The sequence below is a fragment of the Propithecus coquereli genome, unplaced genomic scaffold (genome assembly GCF_000956105.1).
Source record: "Propithecus coquereli isolate 6110/MARCELLA unplaced genomic scaffold, Pcoq_1.0 Scaffold210, whole genome shotgun sequence".
In the NCBI taxonomy this organism is placed as follows: Eukaryota; Metazoa; Chordata; class Mammalia; order Primates; family Indriidae; genus Propithecus; species Propithecus coquereli.
The window spans coordinates 3,610,672-3,637,761 of NW_012146079.1; the positions used below are offsets into that span (position 1 = coordinate 3,610,672).

The window sequence follows — 27,090 nt, forward strand, 5'->3', positions numbered from 1 at the left end:
CTCAGCCGGAGCGGGCCCGCCACCGGTCCGACACCGTCCGCACGGAGTCTCCTGTCGGCGGCGCCCCGGAGCTGCCGGGCTGCCCGATGCTTCCGCCCCGGCTGCCGCGGGCCAGGCTGTACGCTGAGTGCCCGGCTCAGGCCCCCTGAAGCGCCCGCGGGGGTGAGAGCGGCCTGGGGCCCCGCGGAGACGGAGCGGCTGGAGAACGAGGCGGCGGCCGCGGGGAGGAGGATGGGGGCTAACCAGTTAGTGGTGCTCAACGTGTACGACATGGTGAGTGCGGCCCCTGGCGGTCCCGGCCCCGGCTCAGGCCGGCTTCCTCTCGCCGGCCGGGCTCGGACCCGGGCCCCAGGCGCTTCCTGCCTCGCGTCTCCGCCCCCAGCTTAGTTCTCTCCGGGAAGAGGGGGGCAAGGAGGGAGTATTATTATTTTTTAATTCTGTCTCTCGTCGATGCTTTTGATGTTGTTGCCTGCTCAGCCCGGGGGCTTTGGTCAAGGCTCGGGTGGGCTCGGACCTCTTCCATGTCCTCAGCTTGGCCCGGACCCTGGCTCTGGGCCCGACCTCTTGGCAGACTAGCAGTGTCCTTTCCGCAAAGCTTCGGTCGCGTTTCCGACGCCCTACCTCCCGGCCCCCGGCTGCCCCACTCCCCCGTCCCGATCGCCTGCGCTCCCGGCTCCTCTTCTGCCGAACCGTACATCTCTCTTCATGCCTAAGTCTTCAAAAACTCCTCCTTCAAAAGCCCCTCCAAGTCCAGAAAGTCACAGTTACCGACGCCTGTGCTAGAATTTCATCAAAGGTGAGCAGGAGCCAACACAGCCTTGCCTACAAAGGCAACCTCATTAAAATGAATGAGGCTAAAATTTAGCAAGAAAATAGCCCAACTGGTTAGAGATCAGGTGGTGCTCCTTTCCTAGATTCTGAAGACCACTTTCCAGGTGATGCAACAGGTGACGTGACCATAGGAGAGGCGACGGAAGAACTTGTTTGTTGTATCATCTAACTTTGGAGTGCTGTAAGCACACAGAATCAAGTTCAAGGACTGGTTTGCCTGATAATTGCAATTGAGATACACCCAGAGAAAGTATCCGGTAGAGGATTATGGTTGCAGTTAGATTTTCGTGCTTGGGTGTTTTTGCTTGCTTTTGGTTCTTCAGTTTTTGTTCTGTAGATTATCTCTGCCTGTGGTGGTTAAAATTCCTTGTAAGTTGACTGACAAATGAAAAATTCCCCATCGTTATTTTTGATGGCTTAAAGATGCAGAAGGACAGAAGTACTACAGGTCAGGAGTCTTAACAGTCCTAAACTTTTTATTCCCTTGTATTGTTTATAAGTTTCTAAATTTACGGTGTAATATCGTGAGTAGAAAGGGATTCCTCATGCCTTATTTGGGAATTTTGACAGGAGGGTATAAGGGACCACCTGAGATTTGAAGTGAGTTCTCTGTTGAATTCTGATGTGAGCCTGGAGTTAAAAGTAGATGGTTTAACATACTGAAAAAAGTGGAGCATCATGAAAGAGTTAGAAGAATAATCAGAACAAGAGATCGTAGAAAAGCATGGCACTTTGGAAGATCTTGGTCTATGTCAAGAAATAATTCTCTAGATTTAAATTTTTTGTGTCCAACTGTCCAACCTTTGTTTTTCAAGGCTTTTTATCACCTTTTTACTTTTTCTGTGTCCACCATCTGAATTTGGTTTCTTTATTTATTAATGTAGACTATTACAAACCATCTCAGGATATATACTGCTCTTGATTGAGAGCACAGTGTGTCTTTCCTTCTAGAATTAGATTATTAAACCCCTTTATAAATTAGGAGTATGCAATGGCTGGAGGCCCTGGGTTCAGAGCCTAAAAGAAATTTATGAGAGTAGAAGAAGAGAATTTTGCTGTGTAAAAGAAACTGAAAATGCATTGCTTTGGCATGTAGTGTGCTGCTTTACATTAGATATTCAGTGAATCAGGAAGATACATTGCTAATTGTGGTAAGTTGGGACAGGCTAGAGGTGATATTCAAACCAATATTTTTTAAGGGAGGAGTGTTCTGAACAATGTTAAAGTAATAACTAATTAACAAAGATTTTATTCTTCACATCACTTGTGTAAAGTAGGTAGTTACAAAGGAAGCAGGCAGAGAAAAGGGAAAGTGACCTGCCCAGACAACTAAAAGTAGGATCTAGAATTTCCAGACCACAATCTGATTGACTATCTTCTCTACTGAATAATAGCTGCATTTATTTCTTATATATTGTTTTTTCCTATCAGCAGGAGATAAAACATATGAATGGTTAGCAGAATGGTAAACAGTTGAATTATTAGACTTCCAATAAACTTGATCTCGTGGATTTTTTTGCCCCCCCCCCTTTCGGGTCCTTGATTCAAGACTGTATGTTCTTTTGAAGGCTTTGGTCTGTAAGTATATTACGTCACTAATTCAGCAACCTACCATTACTTATTTAATTTTGACCCTGTAGAAATCACAAGAATGAGTTAATTGTCCTTTCTTCTTTAAGGAATTTAGAATATCTTAAGGGAGATAAAACAGTAATAACAATTTAAGACAGAGTAGCATGATTTTTATAAGAGCAGAAAAGGGTGCAAAGAAGGAGATTATATGTGGTTATAGGATCAGGGAATACGGAAAGAGAAAAGGAACAAAACTTGAAGGATTGGTAGTATCCACAAGGGCAGAACAATCAGCATGATCAAAATGGCAGGAGTAGGAAAGCACAGATTGAATTTGGGAAATACCAACTCACCCAGTATTACTAGAGTGTAGGATACATGAAAGGAGACAAAACAGAAAGTTTGATAAGAACTTCATCAGTTAGGTTAGTATCAGGCTTGAGTGAAGGACCAGAGGGGACTCTGTGAGCAGGGGGAACCATTTAAGTTTTCATGGAGGGGTACAGTATGATCAGAGTTACGTTTTAGAATGAAGACCAGTGGGTTGAGGTACAGATTTTTGTCTGTTGTACTCATTTTTCTCAAGTCAGTTTTAGTTTTTGAAACGTTTTTGCTTGATGCCAAGGGTGCATTCCTTTTATCTTTGGTAATATTTCCTATTCATCATAGATGCCTTTGATGAGAATTGCTGTCATCTGTGCAGGCCTAGTACATCAGCTGGCTGGTTCAAACTTTGTAAACATGAAAGTCAGCCATGTTTGCCATAATAATCACTGTTAATAGGGACCTCTTGCCATGTGTCCTTGTGCCTCTTTGTCAGATTGTCATCTCTGACTGTATCTCTTCCTATTCACTAGGTTGGGCTGTTGCGGATCATTCCTTTCTTCCATACGTCTGTTACATATATGCAAATAATTGTACTGGGATCACCTGTATTAACTTCCTTCTCATGGAGGAATAGTATACTCTTCAAAAGGTTATTTAATCATGCATAGTGCTCCTAAATTGTTGCTTGCAGTCTTCTCAGTGATTATATTTCTCTTTGTACTTTGGGGTAATCTACCACCAATAAAACATGTCCTGGAGTTATTTTCTGAAGTCTTGGGAAAGAGGTTATTCAAATATTCCTAACTTACTAGCATACATAGCAAAGCACATGACTTAGATTAGTTTCTCATACTGGGACAGACCTCTGGTGTAGTTACTTTAGCAATCTTCATTTTTCATAGATCGAGATTTCGTGCTTTTCAGATTATCTTGGCTACCAATGAATTTTTATAAAATACAAATATGCAGGTGTTAATGTTTGTAAATTCATTCTATAAACAAATTTCTTCCAATTTTTAAATATCTGTACATCATCAGAGATTGGGCTTTTTGGGTTTCTGTTTGTTTTGTTTTTTGTAGAGACAGTGGTATTGTATTCCCCCCGCTGGTCTTGAACTCCTGGCCTCAAGAGGCCTCAAGGGATCCTCCCACCTTGGCCTCCCAAAGTGTTGGGGTTACAGGCATGAGCCACTGTGCCCAGCCCATCTTCAGAGTCTTAAAAGAATAGGAAAGAAACACTTTCTAGGACTCTTCAAATAAGAAGAGTCCGTCCTATCTCCATGAGACTCCTCCAAGAGAGTGTGAGATCACGCAGGTCTGATAAATACGACTTCTTGTACATCAGTAGGTCTAATTCAGACTTTTTAAACAAGGTCCAGACTCGCATATTGCTTCACCTAAAAATGATTCCGTAATATCTCTAAATCAACATGTCCAGGAACAAACTTCTTTCCTTCTCTTCTTTTCACACTTCACACCCTTCCCTCTCACCCCATTCCCCCCTAAAAAAAACCTTTGTTGAATTTTATCTTGATAACTAGCACTTTCTTCTCCTTAGTTTCCCAAACCAGAAACCTGGGAGTAAACCTAAATTTTTCTTTTTTTACAAACCCTTCAGTCAGTCACCAGGCCCTATCTTCTTTGTTTTAGTTTGGTTGATTCTGTCTGAAAGTAATAGCTTGACAATCAGTGGCTTAAACCGGAAGGATACTTGTCTTAAGAGATAAACAGGTCCTGAATTAATTCAGCAGTTTAGCCATGTCACCAAGAATGAAGACTTTCTATCCTTCTACTCTGTCATCTCACCATGTTGGCTTTTCCCCTTGGTTTGTCCCCTCAGAGTTGTTAAATGACTGCCCTGGCACCAAACATGGTATCCTTATTCAGCATGATGTGAAGGAAGATAGAAGAGAATGGGGCCTTTCTCTACATGCACCTCTCTCCTTTTAACAGAAAGGAAAAGTTTCGCTGGAGCCGTGCTCCTTCCCCGAGAGATTATCCAGAACTGGCTCCTGTGTAACTGTGATGAAGCTAAGTAAGTGGATACCTGGCTTTTCTAGCCGTTATGGTGAGTTGTGGGTAAGGAAGGCAGGGAGTACTTTATGAATATTCTTTAAATGGGTTCCTTTATCCCCATTTCAACTAATGCTTCTCAAGTTCAGGACCTCATTATCTCCATTTAAAATTATATTAGCCTTACTAGTTTCAATCTCTGCTATTACTTCATTTTAATCCACCTTCCATTCTGTTACCAAAGTAACTTTTCTGAAACCTAAGCGATTGTGTCATTCCTCTGCTTAAAATTCACCTGCCGGATAAAGTGTAATGCCCTCTATGACGTGACCCCTCCTTGACAGTTAAAGGCCCATCTCCCACTCCTGCATACACAGTTTGTTTTCACAGTGAAACTTTTTAGTTGTCCAAATAGGCTGTACTAGCTCGTGTCCTGGTATCTTTACAATGCTGGTCCTCCTGTCTGGAATGTGCTAGTCCGACGTTGCTCAGCTGCAGCCTCCTGCTCCTTCCAACCTTCAGTCATCAGGATGAACTTCTGTTCCCTAGTTGTACTTTCCACATGTCTCAGTTACTGCGTATATTATGCTCTTCTGCATCCCACTACACTGTAAGTTCCTTGATAGCATCATACTGTCACCAGCGTCTAGAACAGAGCCTGTCACTGGAAGGTGTTCTATAAATATTTGCTAAAGGAGTGGGATTTTAGCCAGTTTTTATTAGGAGAGATGCCAGTATGTAAATGGCACAAAAAGATTGTGTGATCCTCCTTTTTGTGCCAAATACCTATTTCTGTGGGTTTTTTTGCCTTGTACCTTTACTTTAGTACATTGCTAGATTTTAGCTTTGATTTTTGAAATGGGTGACCAAATGAAGGAGGGAAAGATCATAGGAATGGAACAGAAAAAAAATAAAATATTTTTCTTTGACAAAACTAATTGGTGTGTGTGTTTTTAATACTGTGGGACTAGACTGAGAAATTTTTTTTTTTTTTAATAGAGACAGGATCTCTCTGTGTCACCCAGGCTGGAGTGGCATCCTCATAGCTCACTGCAGCCTCAAACTCCTGGGCTCAAGTGATCTCTTGCCTCAGCCTCCAGAGTAGCAGGGACTATAGGTGTGTACCACCATGCCTGGCTAATTTTTAAATTATTTGTAGAGATAGGGTCTTGCTGTGTTGCCCAGGCTGGTATCAAACTCCTGGCCTCAAGGGATCCTCCCAAAGCCCTGGGAAGCTGGGATTACAGCCATGAGTCACCATGCCCAGCCCCTGAGGAAATGTTTTTAATCTGTTTACTTCCTGAAATTGGATCTTAGTTATTCCTTGGAAGATAATCTTTCCTAAAACATTGTCAGTTCTTGAATTTTATAATAACACAGATTAACTAGTTAATAGGAACCGATCTGAATTTTCTTGTACCAGTATGCTTCTTGGACCAGTGCCACTTCTGCCACCTGACATAAAAATAGTGACCCACGAGTCTAGCTAAGCAAAAAGGACAGTCGTAAATCTGCCCTCCTACATTATCCATGGCATTGTCTTTTTTTTTTTGGTTTAGTATATATGAAAATATACAAGTATATATGTATTTGTTTGCTATTGCTACAATAACAAATTACCAAAAACTTAGTGGTTTAAAACAACACAAATTTGTTATCTCACACTTCTGTAATTCAGATGTCCGGGTAGGCTAGGCTGGTTCCTGTGCTCCAGTCCTCACAAGCCTAAAATCAAGATGTTAGGCTCTGGGGGCAAATCTACTTCCAAGCTCATTCAAATTGTGAACAGAATTCAGTTGTTTATGATTGTGCGTCTGAGGTCCCATTCTTTGCGGGCTGTCAGCTTGGAGCCTCTCTCAGCTGCTTAAAGTGTCCTACAATCCTCCATCTTCAAACCAGCAGTGGTGAGTTGAATCCTTTTCTTACTTCAAATATCTGACTTCCCCTCTACCATATCTATTCTGTTACACCTCCAGCCAGAGAAAGTTCTCTTCTTTTAAAGGCTCCTGTAATTAAATGGGGCCCACCCAGATATTCCAGGATAATTTGCCTATATTAAGGTCCATAATTTTAATTACATCTGCAAAGTCCCTTTGCCACATAACATATACACAGTGTCTGGGGACGAGGGTATGGACGTTTGGGGGAGTCATTCTGCCTGTAATACCATCCATGAACGGTATTTTGTAAACCCAGAAATGTTCAGTGTTCCCTTTTAACAGTCCTTTGACTTAGCATGGAATAAATATTAACCTAGCAACTTAAAATGGAAAATTTGAAGTATTCAAAAAATAAAGCAGGGAAACTTTTTTATGATTGGCAAATATTCAGATTTTAGTAGGGTCCAAGCAATTGATGACTAAAGCTCCTTCAAACTGCAGTGGTCTACTGTAGTGTATATCAGTTCCATGGCCACATTTATGATTAATAAAGCTAACAAAATAGAAATTTTGAAACAAGTAAATTAAATACTTTTAAAATACCAAGTAGAAGCTACTATTTAGATGAATTGTTTGTTTAATGGATTTTTCTTAAGGTGGGATGTACTTATACTTTCCATTTGTTGACTGTCAGATTCTCTGCAAGATTATTTGAATTCCAAAGCAACATTATTATTCAGATGTCAGCCAGTTGGTTAATAGAATGCAAAGGGAAGACTGCCAAAATAATCAAACTATAAGAAAGGCAAAAAAAATAAATAAATAAAATGGGAAAAGGGATACATGAAAATTCTGTTTCAGTTTATCTGGGCTGTATTTTGTTATATGGTGTGTGTGTCCCTACCCTCAAAATGGTAACTTAAAAGTCAGCTAATTGGCTCCATGTTATTTGAAGTCTTTCCTCACTAAATTTTGATGTCATCCTTGTAATACTAAATTCTTCCCCATATGGAATTGTTGATTCTAGCCTTGTTACCTCACTATTTTTATTATAATTTCATATTATATTTAGAATCTGGCTAGGCCAGTTTCTTTTCATTATTAAGTTTTCTTGGCCTTCATTTCTTTTTCTGGGAGTATTTTATAAGGCTCTGTGAAAAAATTTCATAGGGTTTGGTTTTGTTTTAGTTATGTTAAAACGCACATCACATAAAATTTACCATTTTAACCGTTTTTAACTATGCAGTTTAGTAGTGTTAGGGATATTCACATCACTGCACAACCGATCTCCAGAACTTTTTCATCTTGCGAAACGGACACTACCCGTTAAACGAGAATTCCTTGTGCCCTTCCTCCCCTTAGCCCATGGTAAACACCATTCTACTTTCTGTCTCTATGAATTTGACTAGATGCCTTATATAAGTGAAATCATACAGTATTTGTCCTTTTGTGACTGGCTTATTTCACTTAGCATAATCCATGTTGTAGCAAGGCTGAATAATAATTCACTGTACGTATATACCCCATTTTGTTTATCCCTTTGTGCATCGGTGGACACAGGTTACCTCCACCTTTTGGCTGTTATGAATAATGCTGTTATGTAGGTGGATGTACAAATATCTGAGTCCTGCCTTCAATTCCTCTGTATATATACCCAGAAGTCCATGGATTTTTTTTTTTTAAAATTGGGCTTGCACTAAATTTATAAATTGAGAGTAATTGACATCTTTTCTATCATATTCCTCCCCACAACCCCCTTGATAAAAATGGGATTTTTTACTTTTGCTTTTTGAAACTTTTAATCAGAAAATACATGCAAATAGCAAAATAAGTTAATGCCAAGCTCATCTATCTAAGCTACCTATTAACAGGATAAAGCTAATAAATAAGTAAAATATGGTATATTAAGTGGTGATAAATGCTAAAGAGGAAAATAAAGCAGGGAAAGGGAGGGACAGTGTAGGTCAAGATTGTGTAGCTGCAGTTTATACTGCAGTTTCAAGTAGAGTGGTCGAGAAAGTCCTCACCAAGAAGGCATTCCTGAAAGGTGAAGTATACCATGTGGAAAAGAGAAAGTTCCAGACAGAGGGTAAGCAAGCACAAAGGCCCTCAATCAGGCCACATGCCACCTCTTAAGTAAATGTACAGCAAGAAAACGAGAAGTTTTTAAGGTATTCATGATTTATGTTCTCAGGTTCATAAGGATCATTGAAAATAGAACAAGCATCATAAGCTTTGGTTATGGTTATAAAAGAAAAAGATAAAAAAAAGAAAATAGAACAAGCAGTACCAGAAAGGGCACAATGTGAGGTTAGGGTAGATTCCACAAGGATGAAAAGCACCATTGCCTATTGTAAAACTATGAAGGGAGTTAGATTGGAAACTAAAGGGAAAATAACAAAATTTAGAAAGTCTGAACTCCAGTTAGAAAGGGCAGAAGAATCAAGTGCTAGGCAGAATTTTTTAAAAGTTAAGAATATTCAACCAAAGCCTGGTTTAATTTTCAAATTCTAATAAAGTGGAAAGTCCTACAAATACACAAAGGCAAAAAAGTTATTACAAGAGAACAAAAGTCAGGCTAATATCAGACTTCTCTTTCATGACACCAGAGGCTAAATAAAATGGAGCATTATCTACAGAGCATTGGAAGGGAAAAGATACATGCCTAAATGCAATAGCTTGTTCAGTTGTCATTCCTGTACCAAAGGACATAAACAATATCCACGTACCATTCTGGAGGTTAAAAGATGATTCAAGAACTTAAGAATGAGGTGGTTCACTGTAAAAGAAAAAGCCATGGGCATCAAAACTCATTTAACATAGCAAAATCTTATTATAAATGTGGTTAAAAACAAAGCCAATATCAGAATTACTCTTCAAAGAGAGTAAACATGATGTTTTTTAAAAAATTGAACAAACTTTAGCTGAGAGAGAGGAGGTAAAATCATCTAGTCGTCTTACACAGGAGGAGGTGAGTGGGTAATATAATTGATTCTTGTTGATATTGGAAGATTATATTTGAGTGTATGTAAAGTTTTTACATTATCCCAAAACGTAAGCATTGTTGGGATAAAATCAGACCTAGAGGGAAAAGAGCAAAGAAAACATAGTCCATATGGTGTAAGAGAGGAAGAAAAAAATTAAATATAACATGAGGAAGGACCAAGCATGTAAGTTAAGAAATGACAGTAAATAAATAAAATCCCTTGTTAAGCTTGGTAAGTGTATTTATAGTGTCCTTTGCCTTACAGAAATTTTAAGTTATATATACATGGTCAAAACTTTTGGTCTTCTCTAACCTTTCAGCTTCATGTCATTTTCTAGAAAGGTTTTCCCTATCATAAAATTATAGAAATAATCTACATGTTTGTTCCCATGTGGAAAAACAATTATCACAACACTGTTTATTGAATAATCCATACTTCCCCATGTTAATATGAGACACATGTTATAATACATTTATTCTATACTAAATTGCCATGAATATTTAGGTCTATTCCAACACTTTATGTGCTACTCATTTATTTGGTTGCTTCCTCCTGCACCATTATTAGAAGTTTAATTGCAGTAGTCTTCTAGCAAGTTTTGATATCAGTGATGCACATTTCTTACTTTCTTTCAGAATTGTATTTTTCTTACACATTCATTTTTCAAATATAATTTAGAAGCAGTTTCTCAAAAAACTCACTGAATTTTTTTTTTCTATTGCATCTCTCAGACTTAAGTGTAATAGCATTACATTTATGAATAATTGGGGGGAAGAATTGATAGATTTATAGTATTGAGTCTTCCTGTAACAATAAAGGCTAATTTTTTTTTAAGCCAGTCAAATTTAGCAATGGTGGGTTGAATACCAACTTTAGTGACAACGCTAACGTTTTTGAGTGTTTTCTGTATGCTAGCCACTGTACTAAGCCATTTCCTCATTATTATTCCTTCTTAAGATGATGAAACTAAGGCTTAGATGAAAAACTTGTTCAGAGTCATACCCTAAGTGGTGGAGCACAATCTTGAACCAAGAGCTTTGAGACTAAAATCTGTCCTCATCGCATCCTCTCCATCCCAAGAAAGTGCTGATTCTCCTTTTATTTGTCCTAATCTCACACCCCTCCCTGAACTAACTTCTGCTGTGCTCTCTGAAACTCATGCTTGGACAGTGACCAAAAAGATGCCCTGCATCCTAAACCTTTTCTATGAATATTTCTGTGATGGTTAATTTTATGTGTCCACTTGCCTAGGCCATCATACCCAATTTTAGTCAAATACCAGTTTAAATGTTGCTGTGAAGGTATTTTAAAGATATGATTAACATTTAAATACATAGACTTTGAGTAAAGCAACTTAACCTCCGTAATACAGATGGGCTTTGTCCAGTCAGTTGAAGACCTTAAGAGAAAAGATGGCGGTCCCCAAGGAAGAACACATTTTGGCTCCAGGCGGGCTGCAACATTGGCTCTTCCCTGAATCTGCAGCCTGCAGCTTGCCCTGCAGATTTCACACTTACCAGCCCCCACTGTCTTGTATGTCAATTCCTTAAAATAATCACACCCTCGTTCCCCTCTTCGTCTAGGTTAGATTCTGTAGTCTACCATTATAATCACTCCCTCTGTCATACTTGTTTGGCAACCATAGTTAAAATCAGCTCTCCCTCTGCTTTACACCTCAGCAGCTGAACAGGGCTAGAGAAAAAGGCACAACCGTACTGACTGATCTCACTTTAGAATTGTGACCACAAACCCCAAGAGGGCCCTAAATACTATCTGGCAGTGCTTCCTTATTTCTCTAGTCAATTGACTTTTCCACTCTCCAAAACAACTACAGTACAATTTGTCATACTCTCCCCATTCCTTACTCTGAGCTTAGTCTCAGAGATGACCTCACAGCTTATTTCACTGGAGGAAAAAAGCAATTGACTAAAACAACAGCTCAGAGTACCGAAGAGGGAAAAGAGGCAATTGAACTTCCATCTTTCCTCCAGCACTGTTCTACTGAGTCTGCCTTCCCTCCTATGACATGGAATGTATTGTCCACGTCCCTATCCAAGATGAAACCTCCCACTGTGTACCAGATCCATCCTCTCTCCTATCTATGCAAGAACTTCTCTCAGAATTATCACCACTCTCTTCTGCCTCAGTTCTTTTCCTGTCTGCTATATCATTCCAATCAGCAAATGAATATGCTATAATATTTTCCAGTCCTCATCCATTTAAACTGAGAAGTAGTGATATACTTTAATATTATCTCTATTTACTGTCAACCTTGTACCATGCTCTCAAGCTGGAAGTTTGTCCTTTTAAATCAACTTCTTCAGAAAGATACTACTTTGAAGAGTCCAACAAATAAGGGAGCAAGAACTTGATATTTCAATCCCATTCATTCGGACCTGTTGCTCTTTTATCGGTGGGTATCAAACAATAATGCAGCAGTGTAGGTTTCTAAGTTTCTCACTCTGCAGTGACCTTGAGGGCAGAGACAGTGTCTTTCTCTTCTTTTTATCCCTAGAGATTGGTACATAGTAATTTCTTTAAAAAGGTTTGCTGCACTTGCCTGAAGTTCCCCTAGGACTTGCCAGCCTGAAACAATTCCTTTCCCCACTGTGTGGTCTTGTTTGTTGCTGCTGCTCGAGGGAAGATAAAGTAGCAGCACCCGGCAGGCACCAGCAGTGGCTTTTATCTTTCAGCCTTCTGGCTGGCTGCTCACCTCTAGCGGCCCCCTTCTCTCTGCTGATCTAATGGGTCTCCCCAGCCTGTCAGGTGGCAGGTGAGAGCCCTGAGCCGTTTGCACTGGTACAGTGTAAGAGTCAGGACTGAGGAGAGGGCAAGCCTGCTGTCTGGAATGTGCTATGATAAGAGGTAGTATAATGCAGTTCTCTTGTCTTTGCGGTATACCCTGGAATCAGGATGCATGGATTTGTATCCTATCTTCTGCTTTTTAGCTGTGTGACCTTGGGAAAGTTACTTAACTTCTCTGTGTCTTGGTTCCTCTCTAATATAGGAATAGTAATGGTACCTAGTTCATAGGATTATTGTAAGAATCATATGAGTCATTTTAAGTAAAATACATAGAATGATAAGCTGCCACATGATAAGCACTAGAAAATGTTATAATAGCCATTGTTATTGCCATTGTCATTTGCAGGATTATATAAGCTAAATGAGCTGCCATTTGTGTGCTTTCAGCAGTTGCAACAATGAGTAACTTGATCTTTGGAATTTCCTCACTTATTATCTGAAGGAGTGTTAACATTACAGAGAGCAAAGTTCTACCCAAATTGAAGCATGAGAAGCAGGACTGGCTGGACATGGTGCGCGTCTGTAGTCCCAGCTACTGGGGCAGCTGAGGTGGGAGGGTCGCTGAGGCCAGGGATTGCAGGCTGTAGTGCGCAGTGTTCAAGCCTGTGAATAGTCACAACACTCCAGCCTTGACAACATAGTGAGACCCCATCTCTTTAAAATAAATGATTTTAGAAAGCAGGATTTTGTGTTTGACACTAGCTTCAAAATCTTCATCATAATATATGTATAAAATTGAGATTAGTTTTATAGCCTTTTTTCCCCCTCATATGTTAGAATTGACTCTTTAGCCTTTCAGTCAAATGAACTTAGTGGAACTGATCTGTAAGTCTTTAAATGTTTGTGGAAAGTATAAAAATAATAATAAACATCTTAGCTTGAGATTGGTTTGTACATACCATGATGTAATTATAATTCCTAGCTCATTGTTCAACAATAAATTAAAAGAACCATCAGATAAAGAATTTAACAGGTTTATTGTCTCCAGCGCCCTTTTTTTTTTTGCTTCCCCCCCCCCGCCCCAGCTCCTCCCTGCTACCCTGGTACAGGCTGGAAATATGCTTCTTGTGGGGTGTGGGAGGAATGTGTGTGTTGGGTTGGGTTGGAGGGACAGGTCGTGGTGAGAAAGATTGAGGGGGCATGAATATTGCACTGCCTGCCCTGTGCTGGAGGAAGCAGCAGCTGGAACAGCTGGCTAGGGAGCCACTTGCTTGTCTCTGGGTTTTTCTTTTTCCTTCCACCACCCCTTCTCCCAACCCATTCTTGCTGCCCCCATAACCCTCATCCTTCCCTCAAGCTCCCACCCCTAATCCACTGCAGTTCAGCCCAGCCTCGTGGCTCCTGGGTCCCCGCAGGCAGTTACTAGGGCAGAAGAAGGCTGGGGTCACCAAGGTGGGAGAGACAGGTTCAAGGGGCCCTGGCTCTAGCCGTTCTCAATATAATCTGCTGTATGTATTCTAGCTTACTGAACAGTGTAAAAAGAGTTGTCTGGTTGAAATACAGTTGAAACGCTGGTTTCCAAAAGTAATATATATTCTCTAGATTCTTCTTCAGATACAGAGTTAAGTTATAGTCCCCAGAATAGGAGATTTCTGCATTACTAAATTAGCTATGAGGTGGGCACATTATATGATGTTTAGGCAAACAGTAAGTTAGGGCAGTTTCTTTTAGCTTGTGATGGTACGTGAGGGGGCCACTGTTATTTCATGTTTTAGGGAAAATGGTGAATTAACAATAATAACCTCCATCTTATTCTGAAGTTGTTCAGGATATTTCAAGATCATGTAAAGAAAATCAAGGCCACATGAGAATATCTATTAGGAAGTAGAGCTGTGTGAGAAAAAAAGCAGTAGGTGAAGGCTGAGGACCCTGGGCTTTATTTACAGCTTAGCCACTCATTATGTGACCTTGGGGAAATTGCTTGCCTGAACATCCCTAACGTAATTTACATATTTTACATGGACTATTATCATTGTGAAAGAATAAGTTGAAAGTACACTTTAGAGTGGCATCCCAAAAATGAGTTATTAATTTACTGTGTGTGTACATGTTTCTGTTTTAATGCTTATCAAATTGTGTTTATACGTGACTTTCTTACCAAAAAAAAAAAATTGTGATTGTTTATGTTGTTAATGAGTTCCTTACGGACAAGGACTGTGAATTAATCATCCTTGTATCCCCACTGTCTAACAGAGTTCCTGTCACAACATAGGAGATGTACATATATTTTATTGAATAAAGTTGCTTTGTTTATAATTTTGCTGGTTAAGTAGACATTTAAAATGAGATTTAAACTGAGATGCAATTTAGGGGGACCCTTCTGATATAGTGTTTCTCAATTTTATCTCGAACCAACTAGGAAATAGATTTTACATCACACTCATTATACACACACATAACTAAAATCAAATGTTCAGGAAACACTTTATTATGTGTCCTCTGATAAGTTCTATTCCATTATGTTTCATTCATATAAAATAATACTGGTGCAACCCACTGAAATAATTTCGGAATTCTCTAATGGGTTGCAACCTGCAGTTTAAAAGACATTTCTCAATGCAGGCTTACGTTTGCTTCTATGTTGCTAGTGCTTGGCACATAATAAGTTTCCAATAAATATTTGTTGAATGGAGATGCTCTTTCCGATGGGTCGCATTTAAGAACGGGACGGGGGAAAGCATTACATCCTCCTTGCTACATTTCAGCTCATTAAGTATTCAAGTGGTCATCTAGGTATAATACAATGCTCTAAGCAATATGGAGGATACAGAATTAAATAAGGCTGTCTCTGGTCTCACGCAGTTTAGCACCTAATCCAGGGGGATGGTTAAGTATAAGTAGGGCTTTAAAAAAGTTTCAAGATTTTACCAAAATATTTGACACCAGCCATAGACAAAACTAAAGTAAGCGCCTGATAGGAGAGATTTGCCAAGAAGCTGGTTTTCTGCTGTAGATGTGATGTCAGGACCAAGAGTTGACAGTACTCGGCTTCATCCATTTCTCAACACTAGAAGAGTCAAACTGTGGGTTATATGAAATAGATTTATTCTTAAAAATATTTAAGGAGCATTTGATTCCCTGATGAGCAGACTTTTTAAAATCTATTTGCTTTTAAATAATTTAACAGTTCACAATGATCCTGTGTCTAGCTTGTTGTGGCTCCTAAAAATTGGGACTTTTGGCAAGCATCATAATTTGTTTTTAAAAATTAATTTGCCTAGTGGATAAAGAAGAAGAAGCTTTAGCTCTATCCAAAATACATAGCACCACATTTTCCTTAGCTTTAAGCTGTCATGTCATCTGTGCACTCCCATTCATGGGTTCAGCACAGTGCTTAGGAGCTTTTAAGACTCAAAGTACAGTCCTTAAGAAGACCAGCCTTAGGCTAACCTTCAAATTTATCATCAGAACTGGGACTTGAGAGTAAAAGAGGGTACAGGCAGAATAATTATGCCAAAACAGCATAACATGCAAAACATGTTTTGGCATGTTTTTGACAAAACATGCCAAAATTAGGACTATGACAGCAAATTAAGTATGGCACCCTAGCTTTAGTACATGTGTGTGTTTGGCTACATTCTCAAAAGGAGAAAAAAAAACTTTACAGAACATTTGCAAAACTTAAAACACTATTAACTAAAAATTATTGGCAATCTTTTGTAATCAGGAGTAATTACTTTCAGAGAGTGAGGTTTTTTAATACCAAAAGTTATCAATATAAATAACATAATGAAAATGTTTTTGTTATATAGTTTTTTTCCCCTAAGACCTAGTGAGTGATGCACTTATTTTTAAAACTCTCTGGTAATGAAAAGATTGGACATTTTCTTAGAAATAACAGTAAAATAGGATCTATATGTGATATCTTTCTTACAGTATAAAGCAAGATAACAGACATAGCCCTGGATGTTTATAATTTCCTTTTTTGTTTTTTGTTTTGTTTTGTTTTGAATGTTTACAATTTCATCTAAAAAAGATACTAGAATATCTTGATGAGTTCATTCAGTGAGTTTTTATTGACTCTGCCTATGACTAGCCTTATGCTAAGGTACTATAGATAGCATTTTAACATGAGTTACTTTTCAATAGCCTTTGCTATAAGATTGTCTTGGACTCAATCCAGTGTTACCAAAAAGACCTCTTAAGTTAGTTTAACAGTGTAAACATCCAGGATTGGTTTTATATGAGGCAGCAGTATAATAATTAGCCCATGATCTCCCCTACTCACAATTTATTTGGGGCCTTTTAGCTCAGTATTTGAATATGACTTCTCTTCCCTGAGCACCCCTTTTTGGGAAGTAAGTCAGACACTTGCTTTGATCCATTCAGCATCTAACATGAGCACTGATTCTGTGGAAAACAGTCATACTTTATGCTTATTCAGATTATTTAATACTGCCTTTTACAGAAGTCAGGCCCAGGCCCTAAATGGTTATATTAAGTATTTCAAGTTCCAGACTAGGCAGATAGCATTTCTCAGTGTTGCTTTCAAACAGGAAGCGTAAAATTTTATTAAATTGATAAAGCAGATCATTGATAAAAATGAAGTCTAATGAAAGTTCTCTATCAGGAGAATAACATGACATTAATATAGCACAATCAGTTCACTTCTGTAAACAATGCTTTAAAACCATGAATAGAAATATTTAGACCAATATTTTTGCATTGAGGCAAGATTGAACAAAGTAGTTACACTTGTTTATGTATTTATGTCCTTCTCACATATTTTAAGATAATTTTCCCACAAGTATTTTTCTCTTCTTTTATAAATACTTTAGAATGCTTTTTAAAAGCCTTCTAGACATCAGCGACACTGGTTGGTATCAGAGGAGGTAAGTGTTTATTAGTGGTCTTCCTTGGCCGCCTTCTATTTACTTACCGTCTCCATGGACTTAAGGACATGCAGGGCTGTAAAGTCCTAGCACTAAAGTGAGATGTGGTTCACCAGGGCTCTGCTCATGTCCCTCATGAATATATAGGCATATATAAAATCACTGCCTTAAAGAGGGCTTTTAGTCAAATCTGTACTTGTCAAGAATATAAATAATTCTTGTAGGAGTCGTAAAGTAGAGTCATATTAACTCTGCCATTATTTGCTATTCAGTTTGGTGAGTCACCACTCTTGGTAATTTGACATCAACTCCTGAAGATTCTTGAAAATTATGAGAATTCACAGATAACCAGAATTGATCTGCTTATTTGCACATGCATACAACCTTTCCCAATATGTAGAACAAAAATATTAGGGAAGGATCATATTGTCAGTAAGTAAATGCATTTGCTGCAACTACTAATAACAATAATATTTACTGTGGGCCAGGCACTTTTCTAAGTACTGTAGACATATTCATTTAATCCTCAACAGTCTTTTGAGATAAATTCTATTTATTATCCCCATTTTGTAAATAAACACATGAAAAGACAGAGAGGTTAAGTATCTTTCCCAAGGCTACTAGATAGTGAATTTGAACCAACATCGTCTGGGTCCAGGATTCTGAATTAGGATCAAACACTTCTTGAGACAGATTGAGTACCTTAAAAAATTATCAAATATATATGAAGGACCAAACCAAGGCAAAGTGCTCGAGTCTCCCAACTCTTAATCTGGTGTCTTTTTCACTATAGTTCAAATGCTTCAACTTGTGTTAGTGTAATACTTGAATAATCTTTTTGTATTCAAGCAATAATCTATGAGATTAATTCAAATACAATAGAAGAAATGCCCTTGTGATCTAAACTGGAACTAGAGGAACATTGTGGGTTTTCTAGTTTGACCCTAAGGGAAAGAGATCCTTAGATTAAACTGACCAAATGACATCCTCAGTACAAATGGTTTAAATAGGTGGTTGACATAGGGATGTTGTGGTAAATCTTCTGTTGTTTTGTGGTTTGAGAGGTACTATTTTGTGGTAGCTTCTGGCTGGTTTACTGTTTTCCTTTGGTACCTTAGGAAAGGTTTGAGAAGAATCAAACTGTAAATTTAACTTTCAAATGAAAATGGCTGATTTCTCATATAATAGATTTCTTATATGGATTCCTCTTACCTATGGAGTCCTGAGAGGATTGTATAGTTGCCAGCACTGGGTTAACTTGAATATATTGCTTCCTTTAGTGTATCCACCCCAATGTTGTGTGTCATTGCTCTCTTGCACAGCGCCGCTTTTGTGTTATAAACTTTCTCTGCAAGGCTAGCCTCAGTGTCATTATGTTAATATTAACATATAACTCTTCCTCCCACCTTCTGCAGTTGTCTCAGAACAGTAGTTCTTAAACTAGTCTACCCAATGCTAGCTGTACTCTTAACACTTGAACCAAGCTCTAAGAATAAAAGTCATCTTTTCCCCAGTTCACATAAAAAGCCAACTTCTAGGACTTTATTTGGATAAAAATGTCCTGGATTATCCATTTTTCCCAAGTATGTATTTTTAAACTTTTGGCATCTGCTACTGTTGAGGTAACAAATCAATGAAGACATATATGCCAAAAATTAACAGAAATCTTGCTGACATCAGTCATATCTAGTTCAGCAGCTTGTTTTGTTTGTTTGTTTTTTATGGCTGTATGGATACATGTTCCTGGCTGTGATTTCTTTTTGCATATTTATAATATTTTCTTTTCAAAAAAGAGTTTCTAGTTTGTGAAATGGAGTTAAACATGTCAGTGTTATATGGTGTTCTACAAAAGCATGATTTTCCTCATAGCAAGTTTGAGAAGCTCTGTTAAGCTTTGCAGGGAGATTTCTACTCAAGAGATGGTATGTAACCTGAATTTTGATGGTAGTGAAATAATTTTTAAAAGTAATGACAAAGAATGGAAACCCAGTTAGAGAAGCATTAAGAAACACTACTATTAATTTCAAAAGTTTCACTATGAGGATAGCAGTTACTTCAGCATGAATAACTACCAACAGTAAATAATTATTATAGGAGAGTTTCCCAACTGAAATCATTAAGTAAAATAAGATCAGTCCTCATACTTTTTTTTGTTTTCTTTACAATTATCTCATTAAATCTTCACTTAAAATAGGTATTATTTATTTATTTATTTATTTATTTTTTTGAAAGAGTCTTGCTCTGTTGCCCTGGCTAGAGTGCTGTGGCGTCAGCCCAGCTCACAGCAACCTCAAACTCCTGGGCTCAGACGATCCTTCTGCTTCAGCCTCCTGAGTAGCTTGGGACTACAGGCATGCGCCACCATGCCCGGCTAATTTTTTCTGTATATATTTTTAGTTGTCCACATAATTTCTTTCTATTTATAGTAGAGACGGGGTCTAGCTCTTGCTCAGGCTGGTCTCGAACTCCTAAGCTCAAGTCAATCCTCCCGCCTCGGCCTCCCAGAGTGCTAGGATTATAGGCGTGAGCCATCACGCCCGGCCCCTTGGCAGGATTTTGAGGCAGAAGGACTGTATACGGTTGTGGTCCCCAACCCTCAGGCCATGGTAGGGGTCCATGGCCTGTTAGGAACCAGGCCACACAGCTGGAGTTGAGCAGTGTGGCTCAGTGAGTGAAGCTTCACCTGTATTTATAGCCACTCCCCATTGCTCACATCACTGCATAAGCTTCGCCTCCTGCTAGATCAGTGGCAGCATTAGGCTCACGTAGGAGCCCGAACCCAACAGTGAACTGTGCATTGGAGGGATGTAGGTCGCCCACTTCTCACAAGAATCTAATGTCTGATGATCTGAGCTGAGGCGGTGATGCTAGCGCTGGGGAGCGACCGCCAGTACAGATTCTCATTAGCAGAGAGGTTTGACTGCACAGTAAATGTAATGCACTTGAATCATCCTAAACCATCCCCCCACCCCCTGACCCCGTCCATGGAAAAATTGTCTTCCATGAAACCAAAAAAGTTGGGGACCGTGGGTATAAGGCATCCTGACCTTGAATTAAACTGTGTCTTCCACAGGCAGCCTGCCTAGTTATGGAAAGATTGAGCCTTCCAGGCGTGTTTTCTAGTAACAGACCTAGGAATCTCTAACAGGAGCAGAGACATTTGAAGGGCATCTCTTTCTCAGACCAACTCTTTCTGGAAAGTCTTACTCTCTTATCTTCTCATTCTATTTAGGAAAAAAGCCACATCAAAGAAAAACATCTAATTTACTCACTTTATAATGTGAATTCTAAAAATTTCTTCAGAAATGTGTTGCTGTTCATGTGTGAAGAGGTGGCTGACCAGAGTATATATTTAGAATTATTTTTTTCTGCTGTTGTTGATGTCTTACTTTTTTATATCCTGTTTTTCCTTGTGACTAAAAGCAGATGTTTTTAGAAGGCAGCTGGCTAGAATTAGGAATGCAGTCTGTAATTTAAGAAGTAACCTATTTAAAGGTTTTTGATTGGAGATAGCGAGTTCAAGAAACTAATTGGACCATCTTTTGTGTTATCGGAAAATGTTTTAGGGTAGCTAGTATTTTTCCTTTCACTTTCTTTTTCATCGAGAGCCCCACTCCCAACATCTATATATTTCACTCATAGTAAAGTTTATATTGGACCACATCTCATAGTAAGGACAAGGAAATGGAAAGTTTTTTTTCTTGAGTTTCTTGGTTCTCATTTTGCTAACAAATGGAAAACTTTGTTATACTGCCAAATTCCTTTTTTGTATTTTTAAGGAACAAAGTATGTTTTGTATCTGAAGGAAAATTTATCCTTGGGATCTCAAGAAATGTATAGAATTGTTTTTGTTTAAGTTTGCCAGCCATGAAACGATACACTTTTATGCCACTTGGTATGAGTTAGTCAATCTTTTGCTTCTATTCTTTTTTTTTCCTTTCTTTTTTATTGTTTTTTTTTTTTCAGAGTAATTTTGCTTCTCATGGCTATTATTTATATTTTATTTTATTTTTTGAGACAGAGTCCTCTGTCTCCCGGGTTAGTCAGCGGTAGCATCATCATCACTACAACCTCAAACTCCTTGGCTCAAGCTATCCTCCTGCCTCAGCCTTCCTAGTAGCTGGGACTATGGCCCGCGCCACCACACCCAGCTAGTTTTTTTTCTATTTTTAGTTGAGAGGGGCCTTGCTCTTGGTCAGGCTGGTCTTGAACTGCTGACCTCAAGCGATCCTTCCGCCTGGGACTCCCAGTGCTAGAATTACAGGCGTGAGCCACTACACCTGGCCCTGCTCCTATTCTTAATGTTCTTTTTTTTATTATTAACAGCTTTATTGAGGAATAGTTCATATACCATACAATTCATCTATTTAAAATATGCAATTCAGTGGATTTTAGTATACTCACAGAGTTGTGGAGCCATAACCACTCCAAGCAATTTTAGAAAATTTTTATCACTCCAGAAAGAAACCCTATACCCATTAGCAGTCACTTTCCATAGCTTCCCAAACTTCCCAGTTATAGGTAACCACTAATGTACTTTCTGTCTATATAGATTTAACCTGTTCTGGGCATTTCATTTAAATGGAACCATGCAATATGGTCTTTGTTATTGGCTTCTTTGACCTAGCATGAGGTTTTCAAAGTTCATTCATGTTGTAGCATGCATCAATACCTCATTCCTTTTTTTTTTTTTTTTTTGAGAAATAATATTACATTGTATGGATAAGACCACATTTTATTCATTAGTCAATGGACATGGAGGTTGTTTCTATTTTTTCTATTATAAGTAATGCTGCTGTGAACATCAATTGCAAGTTTTTGTGTTGCTATATATTTTCATTTCTTTTGGGTATATGCCAGGAATGAAATTGCTAGGTCATATGGTAACTTTAGGTTTAACATTTTGAGGAACTGCCACACTGTTTCCAAAGCATTTGTACCATGTTACATTCCTACCAGTAATGTATGAGGGTTCTAATTTCTCCATATCCTTGCTAATAACACTTACTGTGTCTTTTTTATTATAGTCAGCTGAGTATATGTGAAGTGACATACAATGGTGGTTTTGGTTTGTGTATCTTTGAAGAAATGCTTGCTTAGATCCTTTGCCCAATTTTAATTGAAGTATTTGTCTTGTTCTTGAGTTCTGAGAGTTCTTTATATATTCTAGATATAAGTCCCTTATCATATATATGACTTGCCAATGTCTTCTCCCAGTTTATGGGTTGCCTTTTACCTTTCTTAATAGTGTCCTTTGAAGCACAAAAGTTTTACATTTTGTTGACATCCAGTTTATCTAGTTTTTGTTGTTTGTGCTTTGCTTTTGGTGTCATATCTAGGAAACCATTGTCTAATGCAAGATCATGAAAATATCCTTATGTTTTCTTCTAAGAGTTTTATAGTTTAAGCTTTTGCATTTAGGCCTTTGGTCCATTTTGAGTTAATTTTTATATGTGGTATGAGGTAGGAATCCAGCTTCATTTGTATGTGGATGTCGAGTTGTCTCAGTTCTATTTGTTGAAAAGAGTATTCTTTCCCGCCATTGAATTGTCTTGGCACCCTTGTTGAAGATCAGTTAACCATAAATGTAAGGATTTATTTCTGAACTCTGAATTCTATTCCATTTATCTGTATGCCTACCCTTATGCTAGTAACAACATACTGTCTTGATTACTGCAGCTCTGTGCTAAATTTTGAAATCAGGAAGTCTGAGTCTTCCAACTTTTTCAAGATTGTTTTGGCTATTCTGGGTCCCTCGAATTTCCATATGAATTTTAGGATTAGTTTGTCAATTTCTGTTTTGAAAAAAAAGACTGCTGGAATTTTGATGAGGATTGCAGTGACTCTTTAGGTTAATTTGGGAAGTATTACCATCTTAATATTAAGTCTTCCAGTCCATGAGCATGGAATGTCTTTCCACTTATTTAGGTCTTTAATTTCTTTCAATAATGTTTGTGGTTTTCAGATACAAGTTAGAAACTTCTTAAATTTATCCCTAAGTTTATTTTTTGATGCAATTATAAATGGATTTTTCTTAATTTCATTTTTTGTTTATTGGTAGTGTATAGAAACATTTTTGTATATTGATCTTATACCCTGCATATATACTTGTTTATTAGTTTTAATAATTTCTTAGTGAATTCTTTATGATTTTTCTGTATACAAGATCATGTCATCTATAGACAGAGATAATTTTATTTCTTCTTTTCCAATCTGGATGCCTTTAATTTTTTCTTCTCTAATTTCCCCTCCAGCAGTGTTTAATAGAAGTGGCAAGAGCAAACATTAGTATCTTGCTCCTGATCTTAAAGGGAAAGTATTCAGTCTTTCACCGCTAAATATTGTTATTAGCTGTGGAGTTTCTCATAGATGCCTTTTATCAGGTTGGGGAAGTTTCCTTGAGGTTTTTTGTTTTGTTGTTTTTTTGTTTGTTTTTGTTGTTGTTAGCTTGTTTTTTTAATCATGAAAGGGTGTTGGATTGTGTTACACACTTTTCTGTGTCTATTGAGATGATCATGTGGATTTTGTCCTTTATTGATATATTACATTAACTGACGTGTGTGTGTGTATGTATATATATATATATATATTAAGCCCACCATCCATTTCTGGGATAAATTCCACTTGGTCATAGCATATAATATTTTTTATTTGTTGAGGATTTTTTATTCTATTCATAAGAGATATTTGTCTGTTTTCTTGTGATGTCTTTTGTTTTGGTATTGGATATTTTTGTTGCCTTATAGAATAAGTTGGAAAGTGTTTTCTTCTGTGTTTTGGAAGAGTTTGTGTAGAATTGTTATTGATTATTATTTAATTATTTAGAATTCACCAGTGAAGTCATCTGGTCCTGGGCTTTTCCCTGTGGGTAGTTTTAAAATTACGAATTCAGTCTTTTTTCTCCTTAGAGGTCTATTCAGATTTTGTGTTTCTTTTTGAGTCAGTTTGGGCAGTTTGTGTCTTTCCAGGAATTTGTCCATTTCATCTGTTATAATTTGTTGACATACCGTTGTTCTTAGTCTTCCTTATAATCCTTTTTATTTCTGTAAGGTAGATGGAAATGTCTCTTCATAGATTTCTAACCAGTAAATAAAGTTACTTTTATCTCACAAAGAAATTAACTCTTCAACTTGGGGGCCTTTCTAGGTATAGAAAATACAACAAAACAGGAAAAGCAAAGAACTACTGAGTCTCCCTCATTATTATTGTTAACAGTAAATAAGCAATATCAACATTAATTTGTACCCGGCACAGAAGATTGAAACAGACCCTTCAAAAAAAATGTTAAGAATGGGAGTGGACTTACACTGTTTAATACTGTCCAAAGGAGTTATCTTTAAGTTAAAAAATCTTTTCCTAGCAGCTTGTGGGCTTCCTATAACCTTCAGCAAAAACACTTGACCTGATTATTCAACTTTCCATCTGAGAATGCAGGTAACACTACCACTTGCAAAGCTATCAGGTATTCATTTTTCATTGTACTGTCTCAGCAATTCTTTAGAAACTTTATTTAGGCCAGATCTCATTATAGTGAATTCCAAAGTACTAACCAAATTTTTGGATGGTACATTTTTCTCGTTTTGAAGTTTCTCTCATTTTACAGATAATTCTCCTTTACAAAATATGTCAAAACCGACCCTTTTATTTTTTTAGAATGTAAAAAGTCTTGAATGCAAGGAAATTTCAGATTTAAGTTGTATCCAGGCAACACATAGGAGTTCTAAAGCACAGAATCCCTAAGCATAGAAGAAATTGTTTTCACTTATGAAAAAGCAGAAACTAAAAGATTTCTGAGTTCAGGATCCCTACTCTAACAAGTGCATTCCCATCCTAACACTTTGGCCAGAAGTCACCATTTGTGTGTGTGTGTGTGTGTGTGTGTGTGTGTGTGTGTGTGTGTGTGTTCATGAAAGCCTTTCCCATTTTTTAATAAAACATTTGAATTCCCATTGTGGAAATTCACTATAAAGTACTTTTGGAAGGCTATTTACTGCTCGACTAAAAGAGAGATTGTTAAAATTAAGTGATATTGAACATTATTAAATGGAAATGTTCAATTTACTAAGAATTTAAAACCTTTTGATTATTGTAGCCAAACCATTATGTATGTATCTCTTTTTGGAAAATGCCCTGTTTTGGAAGAGAAACTCACACTGTAAAAAGAGAAAAGTCCACTTTAAAATAGCGCTTCCTGCATCCAGAACAAAAGCCTGTTAGTGCCGTTGTTAAGAAAATCAAATTATTGGTTGCAACTGTATAAACAATGGGATTTCTCAATTGGAAAAGGCAATTTAAGTCCTAGAAGTTGGCTGCCAAGGAAACCACTGACTGGAAAAAGACGAGCAGAATTTTTATGCAAACTAGCATGATACCTTGTATTTTCTACTCTTTTTCTTGAAAAGGGGGAGAAAGGAGGACAGCAAGAAACTTAGAAAGGCATCTCTTCTGTTCTAAGGAGCCAAGGACTAGACTATTCATAGTGCCTTCAAGTTTTTATTTTGAAAATTATAAAACTTTCCCAAAAAAGTTGAAAGAAGAGTACAATCTATATATCCTTCACTTAGATTCACCAGTTTTTAACATTTTGCCATATTTGGTTTCTCTTACACCCTTCTCTCTCTCTCTCAACATAGTAAGTCACAAACAGCAATTCATCTCTAAAAACTTTGGTATATATTTCCCAAGAAGACATTCTCTACCTAACCACAGTGCTATTATCACACCCAAGAAATTTTTAATTGATACAATATAATCTAATATATAGTTGTTTGTGGAAAATACTCAGACCATTTTTTTCCTTTGCTCTCACACCACAACAGTCATCAACACAGAAGACTTCTGTGACCAAATGTGGTGGGGAGGGTTCTCCCTACCACCAAGTGAGCCATCTGTTCTGCAGCCAACGCCACTGGGTGTCCTCCAAGTCAGTTGCAGCTCTCTACCTGGAGATATTAATAGTTTTAGATCCCACAAGTTGAGGGCTCAGTTCCACAAGACCTACCCCTTCTTGCCACCGGTTGCAAGCCTGAGCCCCCAGAACTTCTGCCCAACTGGCTTCAAGTTGAGATTCCCATGACCCGTTCTTTGGGCTCAATTAATTTGCTGGAGCAGCTCACAGAACTCAGGGGAACACTTAAGTTTACTAATTTATGATAAAGGATACACATGAAGAGAAGTGTGGGGTATGGGGGAAGGGATGCAGAGCTTCTGTGCCCTCCCTGGCTGCACCACCTCCAGGAGCCTCGATGTGTTCAGGTATCTAAGGTCACCAAACTCAGTCCTCTGGGTTTTTATGGACAGCCATCAAAATGGGATTGGCCTCCAGGGTATGGGGCAGGCCTGACTCACCATCAGAATGGTGGGGAAGATTAGAGTCCTGTCTTGGGACAGGTGAAAGGGGAGGGCAGGAGAAGGTCAGAGAGATTGGTTCCTGAGGCCTAGCACACCCAACATTATAACAAGAGACTATAACAAAGGGCTGTGGGGGTTATGATCTGGGAACCATGGACAAAAACCAAGATACATGTAACACACAGTGGTCTATATTGGTATCTTCCCCAGTTGTCCCGATAATGTCCTTTTTAGATTTAAAAAAAAAAAAAACAACTAGGATGTAGGCAAGGTTTGTTCACTGCATTTAATAAGAATAGCTACCCTTCCTCTGCCTTCTTTTGACTTTCCTGTTGCTAAATTTTATTTTTATTTCAGCATATTATGGGGGTACAAATGTTTAGGTTACGTATGTTGCCCTTGCCCCAGTCAGAGCTTCGAGCGTGCCGATCCCCCAGACGGTGCGCGCCGCACCCATTAGGTGTGTATATACCCATTCCCTCCTCCCCCTCC

The 27,090-nt window shown here is 38.2% G+C and overlaps 1 protein-coding gene across 1 annotated transcript in view; it reads left to right on the forward strand.

The window, feature by feature from the left end:
• Positions 1-27,090, forward strand: part of DESI2 (desumoylating isopeptidase 2) — a 60,441-nt gene continuing 33,351 nt past the window's right edge. Inside the window, exon 1 of the mRNA XM_012644401.1 lies at positions 1-273. Coding sequence (XP_012499855.1) covers positions 232-273 — 42 coding nt within the window. The 5' untranslated portion in view covers positions 1-231. The remainder of the gene's footprint in view (positions 274-27,090) is intronic.